Source organism: Dromaius novaehollandiae, chromosome Z, assembly GCF_036370855.1.
Source record: "Dromaius novaehollandiae isolate bDroNov1 chromosome Z, bDroNov1.hap1, whole genome shotgun sequence".
NCBI classification, from domain to species: Eukaryota; Metazoa; Chordata; class Aves; order Casuariiformes; family Dromaiidae; genus Dromaius; species Dromaius novaehollandiae.
Window position 1 is genome coordinate 17,421,429 of NC_088132.1, and position 22,475 is coordinate 17,443,903.

General features: G+C 34.8%; 1 protein-coding gene across 10 annotated transcripts in view; it reads left to right on the forward strand.

The window, feature by feature from the left end:
• Positions 1-22,475, forward strand: part of KDM4C (lysine demethylase 4C) — a 255,488-nt gene that overhangs the window by 19,589 nt on the left and 213,424 nt on the right. For all 10 annotated transcript variants that reach the window (XM_064502918.1, XM_064502920.1, XM_064502917.1 and 7 more), the window contains 2 exons: positions 1,729-1,843; positions 11,611-11,804. In XM_064502918.1, coding sequence (XP_064358988.1) covers positions 1,729-1,843; positions 11,611-11,804 — 309 coding nt within the window. The remainder of the gene's footprint in view (positions 1-1,728; positions 1,844-11,610; positions 11,805-22,475) is intronic.

The window sequence follows — 22,475 nt, forward strand, 5'->3', positions numbered from 1 at the left end:
AAATGATAAGTACTAACTTCTTAAAATAGACGTGATAATGAATAAGTACCTACGAAGGTTTATTACATACCGCAATATTAGTTAGATTTAATTTATTCTGTATCTTGGAAAATATTTTGGAAGCACTTCTTACTTCAGTTTTCATGCTCTTTTTACTGAAATCAGGCTGCAACTTATTACATAAGTATAGGTAAGAACAGTTGGGGAACTTTTAACCTATTGTTAGCTGTGGGTCTCTTTCTAAATATTTGTCACTGCTCTTGAGAAAATGTGCCATGTAACCTCCTGTGAGACTCTTAATATAGTCTGTTTTTCTTATACTATTCAGTAGCTGAGAGCTACTCTAAATTCTCCTGTAAAAGGAATTTTGCTCCTTAATGAAGAAGTTGTACTTCTTTTTTGAGCACAGCTGCTTTTCTTGAGTATTAATGCTGTTAGCCCTTTCCTTTGGGAAAGAGAAGTGCCATGAACATCTTAATGAAAATGATGGTTGCGTTTAAAAGGATTGTGTGTGCCCAGTCTAGGATGTTAATGTATTCCATGCCTTATTTGTTTCGGGATTCTCAGTTGACCATGAGGTGGTTCTCCACCTCGTGCTCTGGGAAATACAGGCATACCTGCATCCCACAGCAGAGATCCCCGTGTTATGGTAAGTGAGCTTATGTATCCATATTGCTTAGGGCAAGGCAGAAATAGAAGCTGATTTCTGGAGCCATATGATTGGAAATAGTGGAAACAATTGCATTGCTTAAAATGTTTTGGTTAACATGTTTTTTGCTAACGTGTTCCTCTCTGTTCTGTGTTACTGCATGATATAAATGTATTCAGTCTACTTAGTTCTTGTATGTTTAGATTTTCTTTGCAGTAATACAAACACAGTCACATTGGCACTGCCAGTGTGAAATTGTCTTCTCAGAGTTGCAAGAGTGGAGGAGCAAGCTTTCTTTTTGTAAAGACCTAAGTTTGGGAGAATTGAGGCCAAACAAAAGGATCCTGAAGTGAAAGCTATTAATGGATGACTTTTCTGGTTGTGTGCTTCTGCTGTATTTCCATGAGACTTTCTATGAAGTTTGAGTAACCTTCCAAAAGTGTGTATGTATATAGAAGCATAGTTGCCTTGGGCTGCTCTAAAAGCAAAGGGGAAAAGTTAAGTTTCCTTTGATGTTGTGTTTTTGTTGCAGGAGGGGAGAGTGAGGGGGCAGCTATTTAAAATACTACGACTTTTCTCAAAAGCAAGGGAAGGAGGTAGAGAAGGAAGTACTGCTTTTTTTTTTTTTTTTTTTTTAGGATGACTGTGTATTGTTTTGAGACCATCGCGTGCTGGGTCTACCTTTCTGTTTTTGCAGAGCAGGAATTGAAGAGGAAAATAACAAATACTGCCCAGCTGTCAGAGAAACAGCTCTTCCATGTGCTTCTTTCTTACAGAAGAGAAACACAAAGGAAGACCTCAGCCTGTGGGCTGTCAGTAGGTGCACTGTTTAGCTGCTGGAGATTGAAGCAAATGATGGATAGGTATATGGCTTCAGTCACTGTAGCTATCAGATAGGATAGTTCATCATGTTGTGGTGAACTATGAAACTAGGAATTCAGTACAACTAATAGTTCTATTTCACTGAATTTGAAATGAAGTGATCTGTTAGAATTCAGTTTGCAGAATCAGGAACATAGTCCATAGTGAAAGTGGTTGCTGAGACTATGCTGAACCTTTGCCAACTTCTTTTCTTGCAGGTACTGCACTCCAAGATACGTAGATTATGAAGATTTGGAGCGTAAATACTGGAAGAACTTGACTTTTGTGGCACCAATTTATGGAGCAGATATCAATGGGAGCATTTATGATGAAGTACGCATAGCTTTTTATAAAGTTTATCTCTCCTTGCCCTCTTTTAAAGGGTCCTGTACTTAAAGGTTGCATTCTTGCTTAATGCCTGAGAATCTGTCCTTTTGAAAACTTTGTGTTACTCTTTTAAGACTCCAAGCAAGGTCGAAATTAACTCTACATCTGCAAGAGTGAGACAATTTTATTCTTGCTATTGACATTATACCTAATTATAAGACTCCTCACCTTTTTTGCCTTGAACTGTCTAGCACTTTGAGATTCCTTCCTTTCTTCTTTAAGATTTATTTCTTTGTTTATTAACTGTTTCAAGATACATCCTATCTGTACTTGTGTGGAAAGTTAGTGAGATTTTTAACTAACTTTACTTCATCTTTTAGTTTTAAGGTAGGTAACTTTATTTCTCTCTTTCACTTAGGAAAATCGATAGTATACTTTTTATGTTTTTGGAATGTCTGCAATTTCCTGGAAATGCACTTAAAATTATTGTGTACCTCTGAATTAACATAGATGAAAAAGGAAACTTCCTAAGGAAATGAATTTTGCTGGTTACTGACATAGGTCATCAGGGGTAAAAGGGACTATTAATACAGATCTTGTTACCCAGAGACATATGGAATGTCTTGGAATCAAATTGCTGTGTATGTAACAACAGGAACTAGGTATTGAAAGGATTATTTAAGTAATGAGACTAACAGTAGAAATGTTAGAATTTCAGAAAAGGTTTCAGGTCATGCAAAATACAGGGCAAACCTTTCTCCAAAAGAATCCATCCTGTGTAGAGTTCTGAAGTTACTTCATATTCTCTGTAATTCCCTTCTCCAGTCATTTTAAAAATAGCAGAATTTCCCTTTGGCAGATGGTCTGAGGGCCTGCTAATATTTCATATTTCTTGACAAAAAAGAAATTACTTACGGACTCTGTCCTAAAATAAATACAATCAGCCAACATGGTTTGAGGCAATTCGACTTTCTTCAGTAGGTTATGCAGTCTTCAAAACACAGCTATAAATGTACAATAGTCATTTTTTTTAAAAAAGGGAGCAAGTCTAAATTCTGTTGTGTGTCCAAATAGCTGTATAAAAATTAGTTAGGAAATCATCAAAGATTCTGAGTTTAGGTGTTTTGGTGAAGAAACACTTCAGATATAGACAGCTGTTGGTTTGAGGAGATCAAAATGAAATACAGGAGAACAGTCTTTTTCTTTCAATAAGTAGCATAAGTAGGTCCTTTTTCCGTGTCTCATTTTTTAACATTGGCGGATAACATGCAAATATATACTTTGTTTTGATTGTTTTCTTTGGTTTTAAAATCTACTAAAGATTACTTCCCCAAAGAAAAGAGAAGGTAGTACTGTCTGATTTTTTTCTTTTTTTTTCTTTTTTTTCTTTTTTTTTTTGGGGGGGTGCTAACTGGTCAAAGAGAAGGATAGAGATTTCCTTCTGATGGAATTGCACTGTCATTAGACTGGGAGGCTAAGGTAGAGAACAAGAACAAAAAACAAGAGGGGAAATGAGAAGTACGGTCTTAACTCACAAGAATGTTAGATACATAGGAGGGAGAGACGAAGCATTGAAAGGTATAGGCAGAAGGGAATAAATTAGTGGGGAAGAAAAAAGTAATGGATCTTAATGTAGAACAAAAGGATTAGATGATTATGATTAAATAGGTATGATTTAATAATAAATGGGTAACAAAGGAGAAATGCCAGTGAAAGGAATAGAGACTGAGGAAAGAGTGTAAACAGACTGAATAGTTAATGTTGCAGCAGGTTATACAGCTCAGTGGGATTTAGAGGAAAGAGAGGAATAACCTCTGGTACCAAATTGTTGGTTGGGATGTTATGGATGCTACTGGTTCTTGTTAGAACATTTTTGCCAAAGTTAGTTTTGGCCACCAGATGGTGCACTTGGGCAACTAGTATTTTTCGTTTTTGTTCACTTGAAAGTAGTGAATGCTAAGAGACTATCTTTTTGATTTAGTTTTGAATTTAGGTATTGCTTTTATATGTTTATTCAGTTCATGGATTTTCGTTATTCAGGGAAAGGGGATGAATACAGTTACGTACCTTTTTGGGCAAAATATAGGAGAAAGGGGATGACAATTAATTTGTCATAACAGCCTATTTGTGATAAATGAGACAGATGTTTGCTTTTTATGAAATGCATTTTATAAAAAAGACTGTGCTACAGACATTACATTTAATACAGACAGGTAAATATCTTGTTGAATTCTGTTAAAAATGCTAGACACAGGCGCAGTTGTTAGATTTTATTGCGTCTTTGTATTTTTAGTGAAACTATAATGTTTGCTTATACTTGGACCATCAAAATTGGTGAGAAGTGCAGCTGTGCTGCAGGTCCTTATTCTTCAGTTTAAAAAATTGCCACTGGCATTTCCTTTTTGCATGATGACATTGAGTTTTAGATTGAGAAATCTGTCTCTGAAGAATGATGAAGTCTTGATTTTTACTATTTAGAGTATTTAAGAAATAGTATTCTGACTTGTGGAATCCAGTACCTTACTGGCTTTTTGCTAGAAAGAGCATAGATCACGCAGTGTTCTTTGATTTTCTTAGAACAGCAGATGACAGATTTTGAGGGCTTTGGAAGGAGGGGCAAAGTTGTAAAACCTGTGTTATACAGGACAAAAGAAATAGGAAAGGAACAAAACTATAAATGCATGTTTTGGAATTTGGCAACGACTATCAATGATCCAAAGCTAACTCTTGTGATACATGTTTTTTTCTAGAATCTCTCTTGTGTATTTATAATGTTGCATTTATGCTTAGCTGTCATTATTGAATACAGATGAAATCTTTATGAATTAGGAAATATCTTGAGAGAACGAGTGGTCTGTACACTGTTCAGATAAATTTAAGATAGCTGAAGTATTATTCTGTATGCATTTTTGATTGCTTTTACATTTAATTACAGTGCTTTGTAAGAGAAGGATAATACAGGTGACTAATACAGAGAAGTACTGTAAAAAAAAGAATAGATTGCAAAGATCATTATTTGTGTTGAAGTCTTAATTCTAAAGGTGACTTGGAAAGCTTAGGAAGTTTATTAGATAAATGTCCAAGGTCCTGTTTTTCTGTTGCTATAGGCTCATCTGGAATTGAGTGAAAGTGAATATTCCTGATACAGTATAGAGCTTATAATGTCAATAATAAATCGCCAGTTCATTAGCTTCAGTTACTAATCTGATTCACAAATTGGTTGTGAACAGGTAAGAAATATGTTTGTTTAGGAAGCTAAATTGAAAAGTAATTATTTTTGCTTTATTATGTTATTTCAAGAGACCTGTCTTCCTTGCAAGTTAGCTTGAATTTTATACCAACTTCAGTCAGTCTAGTCTAAGAAGGTGAAACAGCTGCAGAAAGTTACTGTTCCCATCAGGAAGGATGAAGGAAGAGAGTGATTTTGTTTCCTCATATGTTAATTTATTAACTTGTCTGGCAATTATAACTCTTAATAAATTGGAGAGTGCAGTTCACTTACTTTTTCTGGGCAGTGCCTGTTCTGGTGAACTACTGTCAGATCTTTCATTTCCATGCCACTCCTAGCTGTTGCTGGAATTATACCACCAGTCACCGAGGGTGCAGATTAGGTTGTCTCCTTGTTGTATCAGATATTGGGAGCTCAAATTCACTTTACTTGTTTTCTAGGGGCCTTTTCCCTAGCAAGTTTTTTTATTTGAAATTTCATCTGCACAGAAGGGTGGGAAAGATGCATAGACTGCCTACATGGGCTGGTTTAGCATCTAGGGCAAAAATTCTTCCTTGTTTCAAAAGAACTTCCAGAGACAAATTCCTCCACCAGGTTAGTCTGGTGTTTACAGCAGGCCATAAAACAGATCTGACTGTGAATGGAATCTGTTGTTCAGTAGAGAAAAGCCAGGGCTTGGAAGAAGTAGGGTATAACTGTTGTCCTGCCTCTCTCTCATCACTCTTCTTGAGCTCCTGGCTTGAAGATACAATTCCGCTTCTCTTCCTCAATTAGTCTTATTCTGTCTGATGAGACGGTTGCCTTCTCCCATATCTTAGCTTTAGGGAGCACATTAGTTCAGTAACGTAAAGTGATTAGATTAGCAGAGCCATTAGATTAACCGTTGATTAGTTTTGCTAAATAGTGTTGTAGCTACATCTCTAATGCAATAGCAACTGTAGCATCAGATGTATTTGAATTTTGAGCTGTTTCCTTTGATAGACCAGCTGATTTTAAAGTACCACCTAACATTAGCCGTAGAGTTTGAATTTGACCATGAGATGAGTTAGGGACAGCATTGGTGTTGTAACTTAACCTAAGGCTTTAGGAGAGACAAGTCAGTGGGGTTAGAGAGCAATATTTCTTTTGTAGGGTAATGGATGCTGGGGTACCAAAATATACCTGGAGTAGAAGACTGGTATTAAACGAAAGAGTAAAGGAAAGTGAAAACTGATTCTGTTCCTTTGGTTCAACTCAGCAGGTCTTTGATAACTGTATAGTGATTCAAAATAATCTTTGACCTCTACCTTCCTTTATTAGAGAATTTCACCATACTTTTGCTCATTAAAGAATTAAGACTGGTGGTACTAGGAGAGTAAGGATGTGGAACAGCTTTATAAAAGATGTGAGATTTAGACTAGAAGGGATGTTCAAGAATGAAACATGAAAATTTTGAATGAGAGAGCAAGTTTGGGAAGGTGGGTTGATCCACTGAAGAGGCCATTTTTGCTATCAAACAACAGATGTGAAGGAAACAATCTTTTCAGGAGTGTTTTACAGGACTGAGAAGGAGAGCAGCTGTACTTTGCCTCCATTAGATTAGAGGAATTTTTTGTTAACTTGTATGTGTTCTGTGTAGTATACCAAAAAAGATTTTGTTTTTTTCATCATAGCTGTGACTTGTACATTAGAACTGTTCCTAATGGTGGACACTTTGTCAATAATTGCTGTCTTTCATCAACTATCTTAAATTTCTTAAACTGAAAGAAATTATCAAGTTACTTTGTGGAGAAATTGCTGACATAGTCTTACAGATTGTCTCTTGCAATCTGTTGTCATCATTCTGTATGTCATCCTTTGCAGTGGATACAAGAAGTTACTGTGTGGCTTAATGAGGAGATGTGGAGTACAGTGTGTTTAGTAACAATGACTGGAGAATAAGAATATAAGAAAGATAATAGTATAAGAACAAAACATAAGAATATAAGAACAAAAGAACAGTAAAATGAGCTTCTGATAATGAGTGATGATAGTCTTGAAGTTTGGATGAGTTCTATCTCATCACAATTTACAGTAAATTAAAAAGTCACTGAGTAGAAAGAAGTAACTATAAAGACTGGTAGAAGAACAGAAAGGGCATTATTGGGCACGTGACTTGCCCAGTTTGCTCTTGTACTGTGCTTAAGAGCCAGGATCCAGAATTTGGCTAGCTACCTCAGTCATATCCTGGTCAGATAAGTGCAGTTTCCTTATCTCCCAGTAGAATTGTGTATGCATACTTTATAATGACTGCAAAAAAGGCCCCAAAGTAGTTCAGTACTTTTTTTTTTTTAATGCGGAAAGTCATAGGTGTTTTAGCACATGCTTGCATGAGAGATCCTTTCTGTTCATGATCTCTCCACTGTGGAGTTCGAGGTGGTCATTACCTCACTTACGTGCTTGTTTTTCGTATGCATTTTCAAAGGCAATCTAATTACTTCTGGATTTTTCACCCTTCAAAAAGGTGCTGCAAAACAAAAGTCATACCTGAAAAGGTACTGAGGAGAAAAAAATGGATTAAAAAAGGAAGAATGATTACATTTCTGAACTGGTATTTTATGGTGCAGGAATTCTGATCATAGCATTTCTCTATCTGTACTTTATAAGCTTGAAGAAATAATAAAAATCTGGCATTTTTAAATTATTTTTGTGGCTGTGAGTGGGTGGGCGTGTAGAAAAAGTGAGAGAGGAATGGGTGACCAAGCACAAATTTTTCTGTATATTTCTCCTACATCTTTTCACTTTGTCTTAATTAGCTTTTTTTTTTTAATCTTACTTTTTATTTGAGCTGTTAGTCATAGGGGCTTTTTAATCCTTGTTATAGAGCAGATTTCTTGTTTGTCAAGGTATTATCGAAATCAACCCATGAGATAATTTAAAGAAAAATTGAACACTGAAAGAGGATTGTATGAATTGACATATACATACAGAAATTATGTTCATAAAAACAGAGTACATCAGACTGGCAGATTTGTGGAAGGAAGTGTGAAGAATAGTACTACATCACTATTGTAATTGCTTTAAAAGGAGAAATGAATAGAAATTAATTTCATTTGAATCCTGTCTTATCAGCAGAGAGGTCCTCATTCTGTTTAAAATCTTGAACTTGACTTTTTGTGCAAGGTATTGAGAGCTACAGTTTCTTTGTGTCTTTGAGAAAAGGAATGGGTCAGCTCCTTCCAGACTATGCAAGTGTTCAGATCTTTGAAAGCTGCTTGTAAGCTCTCCCATTTTATCTCCACATCACATTAAAAACTGGTTCTGATGAGGTTAAAAGAGCCATAACAACTCTGGACAGCAATTTACAGTGTTTGATTTGTGCAGCAAATTAATAAAGATTGGTCTAGTGGTCTTTTGTATGAATTGCTGCCTGTACCTTTATAATATTTCTCATAAGAAGTGTAAGGCAAGTCTGATGTGCTGTAGCAAAGACCATGGATGATAGGCTGTATCAAGCTTGTGGTATTGGAAAACTATTTCTTTGTTGTAAATATAGCAAAATATGCTATTTTCACCCTTTTCCTGATGTTGGATTGAATGGTACATGACAGGTATTCTTTAAAGAATTTGCTGTCAAAAATTTGGATAAGTTAAAATATTTTCTTAACCCATTCCCTTGAAATTATTGTAAACCAATATTCTGATACAGGCTGGAATCAGAATAAATATTTGTTATTTTCTTAACACTGAATAGATTATAATGTCTAGATAGCTTTTTGTATTTTTAAGAAACTACCAGCTAAGCTTTAAGTTCACGTAATATGTGTATTACTGCTCTAATGCTGATAATTAAATATGAAATACCCTTCTAAGATATACTTTGAGAAGTAGTTTTGAGAAGTATTATTATGTTTTGACTTTTTAAAGTATTTTCTAAAGCTCCTGTGATCTTTATAGTCTGCATTGCAAGTATAAAGTTTAAAAACAGTTCTGTAACTATTGCTAAACTTTGAACCATATTGTATTAAAAATTAAAATAAGCATTTATGTAGTGTTTTGCAATATCAAAAAAAGTAGTATCTATGAGGCAAAGTAACAGCTTGTAATAATCTAGATATAAAAATAAAACTTAAAAAAAAAAAGTTCAACTGAGCGTTTCCACTAAAAGTAGAACTTCTGCAGCTTGTTTGAAGTAATCATTGGGAAAGGGCTCATGTTTCTTGCAGAGGTTGTATATTTTGTATGTTCTGCATCTTGAAGCAACTTAGTTTTCTGTTCTTTGGATGATTGGCTTTTGTGTCAGGGACAAAACACTAGCGGTATGTTTGTTTGCTGACTAGCAGTGACTTAATATGCAGTGTGAAAATGAGATGTGGTGTTTGAAAAAAAAAAGATCAGTTTTTTCTCCTAACATTCACTTAATTGTTAGTGAGCACAAAGTAAGATTTCAGGATGTTATGGTTGCTAGAAACTTACGCGTATTCAAAAAAAGTGACTGGACAAATCAATGAGCGAAAAGCTCACTGGGACCTGTTAAATACAGCTGTACTACCTCTGGCTGGAAAAACCTTCAATCTGCAAATTGCTGGAGGCTGGACAGGTATTCTGGAAAAGTATTATTATGTTTACCCTGTTCTTGGGCTCTTCCCTAGATGTCTGCTTTTGGCCACTGTCAGAAAGTTGATCTAGAGTTGATTAACAGTTGATTTTTATCTGGTGTATTTGTTCTTGTGATATAACCTTATGTAAGTGCCTCTGTGACTCCATGGTTAAGTCGTTGACCCCGTTATTGAGTAGATATCTGTTTTTTTTGTTGTGTATATATAATAAGTAGACTTTGTTTCTCCAAAATGACTGTGCAAAATCTGTGACCAAAGATCTGTGTTTTTTTCAAGTAAATCTGTAAATTAATTTGAAGAATAATGAATTTAAAATTCCTTCTTCAAACAAATTTTTTATCTCATAACTTTTCTGCCTTGCTCACATTTGGGATTTTGAGATTTGAAAGCTGCAAATTTTACCAGCATCTACTATTTAAATTCATATTTGTTTAATTGTTTGTTCTGATAATGCTTATCATTCATATATGTATGTATGTGTGTGTATGTATGTGTGTGTATGTATGTGTGTGTATGTATGTGTGTGTATGTATGTGTGTGTATGTATGTATCTATTTTTTAAGCTCAAGTGCCCTTTCTGTCATGTGAATGCATCAAATCTAAAGGTCTCATTAAAAGCTGAAAAATGCTATCAGGAATTAACTCACTGTATAAATACAGCTCTTTTGTTCCAGTTCCCAGACAACTTAAGGATAGTTTTTCTTTTTAAATGAAATAGTCACTGCAGTCAGAGGTGGTTCTTCAACTAAAAGGTTGAGATTCATACAGAAGTTACTGTCTTGTATATCAGTTCTGGTTGCTGCACACATAACATACTTGATATAAAATCTCAAAAAGCAAGGAGATGAAAACTGAGAGTTTTAACAGTCCGTTATTTCTTCCTTTAACTTGGATGTACTTCCTTCACCACCTGTTCAACTGCTGTATGTTATCATGTTTCTTGGTCTTAATCTGCTGAGTCTGTCTGCAGCCTGTTCCCCAGACCCGAGTTAAGATTACCAGAACTGTGCAGTGTATCAGTGTAGCATCGCGGTGGGGGGGATATGGTGGTGCATAACATGCCTAAGTGCTGTATTCTCAATAAGGCGAGTTACTGGAATTGATTTTATAATGGCTTTGCTTATATTCCACAGTTTTATTTATTTATTTATTTTTTGACTGTCTGTGCACCTGGTAATGCCTTTCCTGGAGGCGCTAATGATTGCTGTTATAATGAAATGCAGTCTTTCTTTTCAGTTTTGTAGCTTTGATCTTGGCCCTGCTGATCTTTTGCATGCTGTATGACCTGAGATTAGTACTGCACATTGTGGGTGAACCTGAAATACAACAAAAACTACATGGAGGGCTTTTAATACACAAATTGTATAGGCAATAATGGAAGAAAAACAGCTGAAATCGCATGAAATCACTAGATTTCTTCTGAAGTGCTCTATTGTGCAGTACTTCATTATGATTAGAAATATCTCTGAAGTGATGTAATGGTTTTATTTTTCATACCTTTCAGAGAATATGGTAAATTTGTAGAGGAAAGTTACCATTTGTTAAGCATTTTTCATACTGTGTAGTATTACTTTATAAGTAATTTGAAAGCGTAGATATGCCTGGTGAAACTTAGTGTCTTCTAGCTATTCACTGATCAAAGATTTTTGTCTGCTGCTATTATTTCTGTTGTAGATGGAGTTTTAATCCTTATTAGGATTGATGTAGTAAGCCTTAGCAGATATGAAACTCTATACATTCTGTGCTCTGAACATCTGGAAGTTAGAACTTGATCTAAATCCTACTAAAGGTCAAAAGATTTTTTTTCAGGTAACTTCAGCAGTCTGCCAAGGAACTTACAAATTTGTTGTAATCTGTACTCCCCTGAAACTCTCGATCAGGCATGTATCTTTTGAGTGAGACTATTAAATTAGGTTGCATTACTTTAATTTATTATTATTAATACATTTGTTACATGTCTTTTTCAGGATATTGAGGAATGGAATATTGCCCGTCTTAATACAATATTGGATGTTGTAGGAGAAGACTGTGGAATTTCTATTGAGGGTGTAAATACCCCGTATCTCTATTTTGGCATGTGGAAAACAACCTTTGCATGGCACACTGAAGACATGGATCTCTACAGTATTAATTATCTTCATTTTGGGGAGCCAAAGTCATGGCAAGTTTAAATTTTTCTGAAAGCTCATTTCATGTTTTTTGTTTGTTTGATCTGACTGAAGCAAACAGTTGAGGTAGAATTGCTTCAGAGTGACAGGCCAAAATAGTTTTATTAGTTGAGCAGGTGATATTTGTCAGTGTAAATAACATCTCAGTAACTCGAATTTTTATTTTAAAGGAAAAGGTTAAAAAATATATAGAGCTTGTCTGAGTTCAATAGAAAAAAGTAGTAATGAATTAGTACGCGAAGTTTAATGAGTTGGGAACCCCTCATGCTATCTGAGAGAGTTCTTCTAAGGCCTCTTTAAAATCGGTCTCTTAGGTTCAATTCGTGTAGACATGTGACTAGTCTTTTGAGACTGCCTATGTGCTTTATATTAAACATGCACTGAATCAGGCATATTCTCTGCTGTTACCCAGCAGCCCAAGTAAGAGAGGACATTTAATGTTGAAGGCACTGCCTAAGTATGAGGTTTTTGTCCTTTCCCCATAATCTTATATTTTTTATTTGCATAGCCTTTTACCAGTGGAGAAAAATGTAAATTAATTACACAGATTGTGGTATACTTACATATTTATGCATATGAGAGCAATGTTTTTGTACTGATCAGAAAATCTTTTTTAAAAAGTTGTGAAAAGGCTGTAAAAGCATTAGAAAGATGTACAGATTATAGGCAGTCCTTATGTCCTGACAGTTTCTAGTCCTCCAAACTATATGGAGAATTTTGTAACTGATATTTCCTTCAGCCATTATTAAATTACATTAGATTTTATATTGGTTATTTTTTTTTATATCCATGCCAAAGAGAAAGACCTATGCACCATTGTATATTTAAATGGCAAATTAAAAAAAAATCACTTTTCCGATTGTGTTATTGTAAGAGTGCAGTAAATTGGACAGCTGCGTGTTCTTAGGTAACTGCTTTATACTTACCTGCTCTTCTTGTGCAGGGAATCTCTTGTGTTTAGACAGAGAAGGTAAACATGTCTTCTTGGAGTAATGCAAGTCAGTTTTGCATTGATTAATAATATTATGTTGTTGGAAATTGCTGCTTGCTAGAATAACCAAATCTATCAAGAGAGCCTCCTCAGGCACAAGAATGAAAGCTGTGTTTAAAAATGGATGCAAAGATCAGGCAATTCCAAAATGTTGCAAGACCGTAAGTGCAGTTTTGCAAGACCGTAAGTGCAGTTTAATGAAAGCAATGATTGCACCAAAAATTGTTTTATATTCTTGGGAATTTAATGGTACTATTTTAAAAAAACCTCACTAAATTTTTTTAAAATGCTAACTGGTTGACTCATTTATTTAAGTCTTGAAGTCCATGGACACAGCGGATAAGAGCTGAGAAAACTTGTTTTGAACTAGTTTGATGAAGTTGTGACTTGATAAAATGATAAATGCATTTCTAGTTTATGGCTATTTGCTTGCACTTTCAGATAAACAAAGTCATTAACCAGTGTCTGTTTCATCTTTTGAAGTAGTAGTGGTGGATACTAATACCTTTACAAGTCTTTCCTGAACATGTTGGCCCATGTTGTAGATGCACTGGAGGAAAGGAAAAATATACTGGGTTAAGCCAAAATAGAGGTATTGCTATTGTAAAACAAACATTACCATTGAAAACAAATATTCCTTATGTTTGCAGCCAATGCAAAGATATTATGCAAGCATATGAGAATCTGTGAAGTTAACTAGGTATTGTTGGGAAATGCAGCACTGAAAGAAAAGTCCAAAGAGGGTCAAAATTATATTTGTTTTTATACCCATACTCTTACAGGAAGAATGCTGTAATAATCCATGCTGGTGCTGTTCCTGTATCAGTAAAGTGTACCAAATGTTAACATATTAGTGTAATACTTTCTTCCAAAAGTGGAGGATGAGTTGAATCTTAGGATACAGGTAGTAAAGATCTTGTCTGTCATTTTAAAGTTTTAAACGAGTTGACAAATGCTTCCTGAGTGAGTTGAAATGGAGTGGCATGGTCAGTAATACCTTTCTCCTTAATTTTTCTGGTTATGCGTGTAGTTCTTCAAGACAGCCACATCAGTTTTATGGAGAACTGAGAAAAGCATGGTATATTTTCTATGCTATGTAAGAAGAGACTCACTTCCTCCTGGAAGCCCAGACTTGCAGACAACAGCTACAACTGACTGCAATGGCAATATTTTTGGCATTTGGAGTTCACTGGTATTTAGGCTTAGATTAACTTTAATTTCTTCTTATTCTCTGTGCAGTTTCACCATCCATAGTTATGCAAAGAAACTTACATGTTTTGCATACTGATTTCTCCACTGACTGCCTTATATGAAACACAGGAAAAATTTTTGTCTAAGGTTGCCAGATCATAAATATGGATGTTTGTGTGTGTGTGTGTGTGTGTGTGTGTGTGTGTGTGTGTGTGTGTATATTTGGGTAATAGTTATTTTCTGCTTTTTATATTTCTTTCTGTTTGCAAAAAAAAGCTAAATACAGAAAATAATTTGAAAGACAGAAAGCAATTAACAAAATTAAAGTTCTGATAAACAGAACAATATGAAGGGAGAAGAGAGAAGGATGTAGTGAGGAAAAAATTGCTGGAAAAGGGAATAGAATCTATTATAATTGCTTGCTGCCAGGCAGAATTTTTACTGCAACTTTCCTGTCGCTTTTTTTTCTGAGGGAAGAAAACATCTTGAAGATGATGTCTTGTTTTACAGCACAGTTTCTTAGAAAATAAATTTCTTACCATGAAGAATCATTGGAGTGATTGATGATTTACGTAATTTCTTAATTCAGTTTGTTGCTGATACTTATTTCATAATAGTATATCTGGGCTGCTTGTTACTATTAAAAATTTCTTCATTCTGGCATTTGTTCTTAAATATTTTCTTCTTCCATGTACTTGTTATTTCAGGGTTATAGGCCAAGACTAAACAGGATTTATTTGTTTCACTTGATAATTTGAGGAATTTTGTTTTGTATCCTGTTGTTGAGGTATTGAACTGCTCTTGGAAATTAATATGTTGTAGAAAACAGATTTCAGTATGTAATAGCAAAAATAATACTAGATTGCTAGTTATGGTTTGTCTATGGGATCCATGCATAAGATATAGATAATGATTCAATTTACATTATAGATTTTTAAACTAAAAAAATCTGAATATGACGTTTACATTTTGGAAAATATTTCTGAGTGTATTAACTATCGGAAAGCAGTGCTCATTCTTTGTGCTGTTTATCTGACTCATATGAAAAATAGTAGTGTTGATAGGAATTTCTTGCCTCTTGAAGGATTAAGATGATGTAAATCTGCTAGAAGTATATTAATAATGAATATGTGAAAATGTTTATTAAGCAGGCCCAAAGCAGTTATTTTCATGGCATTGTGGATATTTGAAATATAATAATAATTGGATTCATTTATTCTTATTTTTGTTAGAGAAAAAGAGTAAGGATGTGTGGAGAATCTATTTAGTATTTTATTTTAGACTGTAATATTTTTTAAATTGTGTTCACCATTTATGTTTTACAGTGGAGATATGAATTATTTTCCATATAAAGAGTCTGATACTTTACTTACTATTAAGAAGTACATAGTGTAAACTTGCAGTATAATACAAACAGAATATGTATCAATTTGTGAGGATGTTTCCTGTGACATTCCGTCTAGTCTTCTCTGGTCACTTCTTAACTCTTACGAACAGACTGGAAATGCCAGGAGATAATGTACTGTATTTTTTTTTTTAAATGTAGTAATGCATTTTGTATATTACAGAATACCTTACAGGGAGTGCCAGTCATAAAATAAAGATAAATATATGCTGCAGAAAGGGAAGATCATTCCGCATCTGTGATAATGTCAAGAAAAAGAGGCCAAATTTTTGGAGAAAGATAACTTAACCAAAATTAGATGAACAAGAGGAGTAAGGCTTCACCCAGCAGTTTAGTGATTAATTTCAAAGGAGCAGAGTGAAAAGAATCCATGGTGAAGCTTAAGATAAAGCATGTGATTTAGGTTTGGGAATTCACTATTCTAGAGTAAGTGGATATAGGATAGTGAGAAGTACGATCCTCTTGAGACTGCCTAAGGTTCTGCCTGGTTCAACTATACTGTTGCCTCTTGATTAATGTGGCTAGAATATATGGTTGTGGATTTGCTGGGGCGGGGGGGAAGTGTACCAACACCTGATGATCTTCCGTCATTAAGGGAAAAATGAGGAAGGAGTTTTGAATTGAATGCCGTAGTAGAGAAAGGAGTGAGGGGGTTATGCATATGGTGGTGTAAAATTATTGGATCCTGATATTAGTTAAAATTATGTACACAAAGATGTAGGACTGATACTAACGCTGTATGATTTTAGAACAAATGCAGTAATCAAGTAGGTGATGTAAAAGAGACTCAGCTGGAGTGTAAAGGTTTTTCCAGAGTCTTCCAGAGTTGTATTAGTAGGATTTTCAGTGTGATCAGCAGCTAAAAAAGACTGATTAAGATTGGGGCAGGTGATGGAGAATTCAGCGTGAGTGAAAGTATGTTGCTGCCTTCGCACAAATTATGTGTACCGTTGACAAAAATTGCATGTTTCTTAGTTAAGTTTTATGGAAAATGAAAAATTATGAAAAATAGGTAAAGAAAATAGTAAAGTGCAAACATTTTAATGTGGACTGCAGCAGTGAAGTGTAGAACTTCCATGAGAGGTAGGGAGATGTTTATGCTTAAATTGGAAGAGGAGAGTGTTAGCCACACTGACTTGTTGAAAACTGTCAGAAGCGTTAGAAATAAGAATTAGAAGACAGATCCAATTAAAAGGGAGTTATAATCAGAAACACAATGGAAGAGGATTTACTTTTTATGAAATTATCTATATTTTAAAAATCCATTATTTATTAAATCTATATATACTAAATATTAACTTCCTAAATAGATTGTAACGCAAACTAGTGTTGCTTGTTGGGACTGGCATGGGATTCTGAGCACAGTGTCTGGAATTAGAGAGCCTTACTTTGCTGTAACCTGGAGTATGCAAATTGCATGTTATCAACTGTGAAACCAGTGAATTATACTTACTGTGAACAAATTACAGTTACAAGTTTAGCTTAACAACATTTTATTTCTTTGAAGCTTTGGAATTTTTTAAATAGTAATTATCACAGAATAATCCTCAGCTATTGTTCCCCTGCCAATATGTAACAAGGGCTTCAGAGTAGTAGCTTGGTAAAATATTTAGTGTCACACAGAATTAGCTTGCATCTGATGACATTATCCATTATTGCTGCATGTATCTGGCTTAGTAAAAAAGAACTCCATGTTTCCCATCTTATTTCTTGTCACTGAGATAAGAATAATGGGGTGGATACAAAGGTCTGCTGCTTGTCCAATGACCATCTTGCTGTTTGGCTTTTTTTTTTTTTTTTTTTTGAGCACTAAATCTACGATTCTTTATTTTTGATGTGCTTTTACCTTACTTTGAATAGTGCTGTTCTAAAAGCTGTCTTGCTTGTGAAACATATAGTTTACTCAGCACCTTACCAGTTTTCAAATTTCAAATATAACTGCTGCCTACACTTAGGAAGTTCTACAGTACTGAATAACCAGTTATCATATAGTCCAAAAAGCAAAATGAGTGACATAACCTTCCAGACCATTTCCGTTATTTGCAGGATACAATTTGTAAAATGCAACATTGAAGAGCAGTGTCCGTGAAGTTGCCAGAAAGACAGAAAAGCCAATGCAGACTACCAATTACATGGAATTTTTTTGATGATGCTAAGTGTCAGTCAAGATAGGTTTTTAAGTTTTATCGATAAGAGCTAATATAAGTTTCATTTTCTGTATTCTTAAAAAATCCCCCAAACCATACACTAAACAAAGAGGAGGAGTATGTCAGTAGATGCTGAGACTTGAATAGTCTCTTTTGGGCTTCTTTGCTGATTATGAACACCTTTAATGAATGCATGTATTGGAGCAATTTTGTATCTTTCTGTGGTTCTTATGTATTTCTGTATGGATTTTTTTTTTTTTTTTTTTCACACTTATGCCCATAATGTGGTTGAGTGGTTGGTACACAATCTGTGGAGGCTTAGTTTTGAAGAAGCTTCATGCTTACTTAAATCTTTAGTATTTTTTCAAACAAATGGGATACTTCTTGAGAACTGATACATTTTTCTGGACTCTGACTTCTCTTTTAATTTTTAGTGTTGAACTTGACCTTTTGGTTCTTACAAGAAGTAACAATACAGGCAAGTGTAAGCAGATTCTTATGCAAACTACAAAATACTAAGAAAGGCTTTCCCTTACTTCATCTATCCTTAGGGACAAATTTTTTGTCAGTTGGACAAACAGACATTTTAGAACTGATAGTTACTTGTGTGTAGTAGCTGACCCATGAATTTCTGTAAAGGTTATACGTTCTTACATATGGTCTGGGGTTGTAGCCCATGGTACAGGGCGATTATAGAGAAGATGGAATCAAATGCTTTTCAGTGATGCACAGGCACAACAAAGGACAAGTAGGAATAATCACAAGTTGCAACTAGGGAAATTCCAATTGCTTATAGGAAAAAAAAATTCAGTGAGATTGGGACAGGTTGTTTAGGGAGGCTCCTGATCTAACTTTGATGTTAGCCATACTTTGAGCAGGAGACTGGACTGGATGACATTCAGAGGTCTCTTCCAACCTAAACTTTTCTATCATTCTGCTACTGAATTTGAAGGAAAATATTAACACTGAAAGTAATTTTGGGATAATTTTCAAACTATAGTCTGAGTCAAATCTTTACCTATCTATTTAACTATAAACTAGAAAGTAAAGTTGTTTTCAATTCAGTTGCAACCATTTATGCAGCTATTTCTTTCTAGTTTTTATCCACTTACATGTTTTTAGCCAGCATTTTTCTTAATCTGCAGTCTTAGAAATATAAAGCCATTGAAAATACTGGTTTGAAAGTAGTGAGGAGAAAAGGAGGAGATACTCCCTCTATTCACAGAACAAATGCAACAACAAAGATAGCAAAAGTAGAAGTGCTGTCCCGTATCTGGTAAATAACTTTGAACTTGAAGGTCAAGAAGAAACTATGTTGTTTTCTCTTAAAGGCAATTCTTGGGTTAAGTTAATACTTTTCATAGGGCCAGAAAATTGATAGCTGCTATTTGGAATGAAGTTTTCAGTTTTTGTATATGCTAAAAACATACAAAATATGTGACCTCTTCTTTATTTTTGAACAATTTAGCATATGATAAGTTAGAGAAGCAAGTTTTCTAAAGCTAATGACCAATCCACTAAACGACCTTTTCTGCTAGTCTGTGGGTTTTGGTGTTTCTACTGAGACAGATGGAATGAACAGACTCCTTCAGAATTCAGCTTTGTAGTGTCAGTAGAACTATAAATTTGAAAACAGTACAATAAGAACTATTCTGTATTACAAAAAGTAACAACTTTGGCTCTGATATATAGAACGATGTTATTCATGTGGTGAAGGTTCATATAATTACTTTGTGAGGCATAGATAAAAACAAAACAAACTTGTAGAAGACCGACTGAATTTTTATACTCCCACACGTTATTCTAGTAAAATTGTGTTACAAGTGCTTAGCTCTTTGTTTTGTTTAATATATTTTACTGTATAAACTGGAATTCTTTGATTTTTCTATTTATTCATAACTTCAAATTTAGTATTATTAAGATTTAGATTCATTTATTATTGATTTTAAAATGCTTTGCAGTGCAAAATCTTCTGTTTTAGTCTAACTTCACGAGCTGCTCTACCTTATCTTTATTGTGGGCAAATCAAATTGTATTCATTATTTCTTTTCTTTTCTTTTGTTCCAGACATTAAAGGGAGGTAAGGCAAAGAAGTGTGGCAGTCAGTCTAGTGACTGAGTTCATAGAATTTTGTGCTGATCCGTATAATATTCATAGGAAATTTGCTTTTCTAGATAACTTGATGTATTTTTTTATAGCAAATACAGATCTCGTTTTCTGTTCTTGGAAACTGGGGACTTGTCATCTCACGGTCAAGGTTCTCAGAGGCTATTACGGCCTACATTCTTGATCTTCAAAGTGAAGTCAATGGACTTTGGGTCTTTGGAAAAAGAAAACCCCAACTTACATTGCAGTGATCTTTACGTGCATGTATCTAACGTTATGATGTCTGTGGTTTGGCCAGCTCTTGTACTGCTGTTGACTCCTTGCTAAAGTGAGACAGCTGCGTGGCGTTTTAGAGAGGGGATTAAAGATGGTAAGGTTTTGCTTCCAACTTCACTAAGATCTGCTACTTTTCCTGCTATTAAAGTAAAATTCACTTTCTAGGGAAACATGCACACTAAGTTAAAAATGTAGAAGGATACTGTTGTTTGTTACACAGTGATAACTGGGGACTGTGCAATTCTTAAAGCATGCTTCAGGTATTTGGCTTTTGGCACTGTTTGCAGCCAGTGAAGGCATTGACCTTTTACCGGTTTCTAAGTTTCCTAAAGTGAGGACTGTGAATTCATTTCCTTCTTGAATGTATTTAAATTATGATTTTTATGTTGGAACAAACTTGGAGATAGAAGTTTTTTGTATAAGCAGTAGGATGGACTCTGTTGGCAGGACACTCAAGATTAATAGTTTGTGTAGGACAGGCGGAAACCTTTTGAGATTCTGACGCCGTTAAAATGGCATTAGTAAGAATGTTAGCTAATGCCTTCTGATTCTTTTTATTTAAATACTGCTCGATGCTAAATGCACATTAACCATGGCCAACATACAGTCATGCTCTTCTGCTTAATTAAGGACAGAATAGATAGATACATAGAATTCTCATCAAGTCTGTGCTATGACTTAAGGAAAAATGAAACTCGTCCTTTTGATACAGACAAATAGCACCGCCTTTCTTTTTAGCCATAAGAGCACAGTATGTAGGTTTTTTTTTTTTTTTTTTTTCCAATTATATGTAAAATACTGTTTCAGGAAGCATGGCTGCACTAGACTTAATGTAATACTGCATTTCATTTTTCTAAATAAATATTATCATATTACTGTCTTAAAAATAAGACAATATAGTTTTGGAAGGACTTAGTAGCTGTAGCGTGGAAAGTGTTTTGTTTTGATGCCATTTTTTGAGAAGGTTTGGATAATTGTCATATCTATTTTTTTATTTCTGGCCTTGTAGACATTGCAGTTGGTGAATTTGATGTGGTGCTGTTTTGGATCTTATTTTATGATAAATTATCAAGAAGATACCACAAAACAAGTGTGAGAATTGGTTAAATAATACATTTTTTATGAATTGAGAAGCAACTGCAGATGACTTGGTTATCTGTTCTATGAAAACTTAGCGCTGACTCAGCAAAGAGATTTAGGGTCATGAACTGTGCTTAACTTTTAGGCTGCTATTCCCCGAGAGAAGTTCAGAACCCTGAATTAATCTCTGAAGTTCGACACAGTGTAGAGGTCTGAAAGTAGGTGCTTCCAAGTGGGCTATATTGCAGCCAGCATCCTGAAGGGAAAGCTATTGAACTTTTGGCCAGCAGGCAACTCTGAAAAGAGGGAAATGTTTGAAATCTTGGGGCTTAACTGTCTGACACTGAGCTGTGGGAACTGGAACTGAGATTCAGAAAAACTTTCTGGAAGTCCTATACCTAAGTCATACCACTGGAGCATGCAAGTTGCTCACTTTTTTTAAAGAAGAGTAGATGAGAGTTTCCCCCTTTTGTAAAACTGCTTATTGATTAGAATCCAACAAAAAAGTGGGAATGTTATTTCAATTCCTTCTTTATTTCAGGCGTTGACACCTTACCTCCTAACAGTGTCCCCTAGTCCTTAGGTTATGGGGATATAGTCTTCATATAACCTGTTGAAGCTTCACTGTTCCGCGCTGCAAGATTCGTGGGAGCAAAGAAACATCATGCAAGAGGGAAGTTGTCTGTAAACAGGAGGAGAGGAGTCTTGGATTATAACATCTGCTACCAGGAAGTTTCTGTAATTTCCATTAGCTGGTCATTAGATAAATGGATAGACCCTAAGACTGGGGAACAGAATCAAGATCTTGTGAGAACTTGCTGGTTTTCAGTGCAACCTGCTAGTGTGGGGGAGAAAAAGCATTAAAGTATCTTCTTTCCTCTAAGCAAGTGATTCCTTTGAAACACTCTTGGCCTGCTGTATGTATTTGTGTGTATTTTGGAGTCATTACTATTCTTTTACAAAGCTTCAGATTGAGAAATGAACCGATTCTTCAATTTACTTGAATTTTAATATAAACAGGCAAAGTAGTAGTAGCACAGATGTGCAGTCCCAAATTATATACAGTGATTTAATAAGTAGCTGAACTTAAAATTGGCTTCTGGAGTTGGAAAGCTTGGCTTCTTGAGCACTTGCAGGATACAGGTGTGGGAAAGAGATGAGAATGATTGAATCAAAAATTTCCTTTAAAACTCAGCTAATGTAATATCTTTTCATGTCCCAATTTTTTTTCCCCTGGTATTACATTAATGTAATAGTATTTCTGAACAAAGCTAATTTTGCTATTTCTTCCCTGCCACTTCCACATTCTCATTTTGATATGAGTGTAGAAATTTAACCTTTTTAATTTCCTTTTTAGATATCTGTCAGCTTTGAACAGTTTTTTTTTTTTAATGACCTCCATTCATTATCTAAAGAGTCGTGGTTATACCTTACACTGTTACAAGGTGAGGGGAAAAAGTGTAAAGGT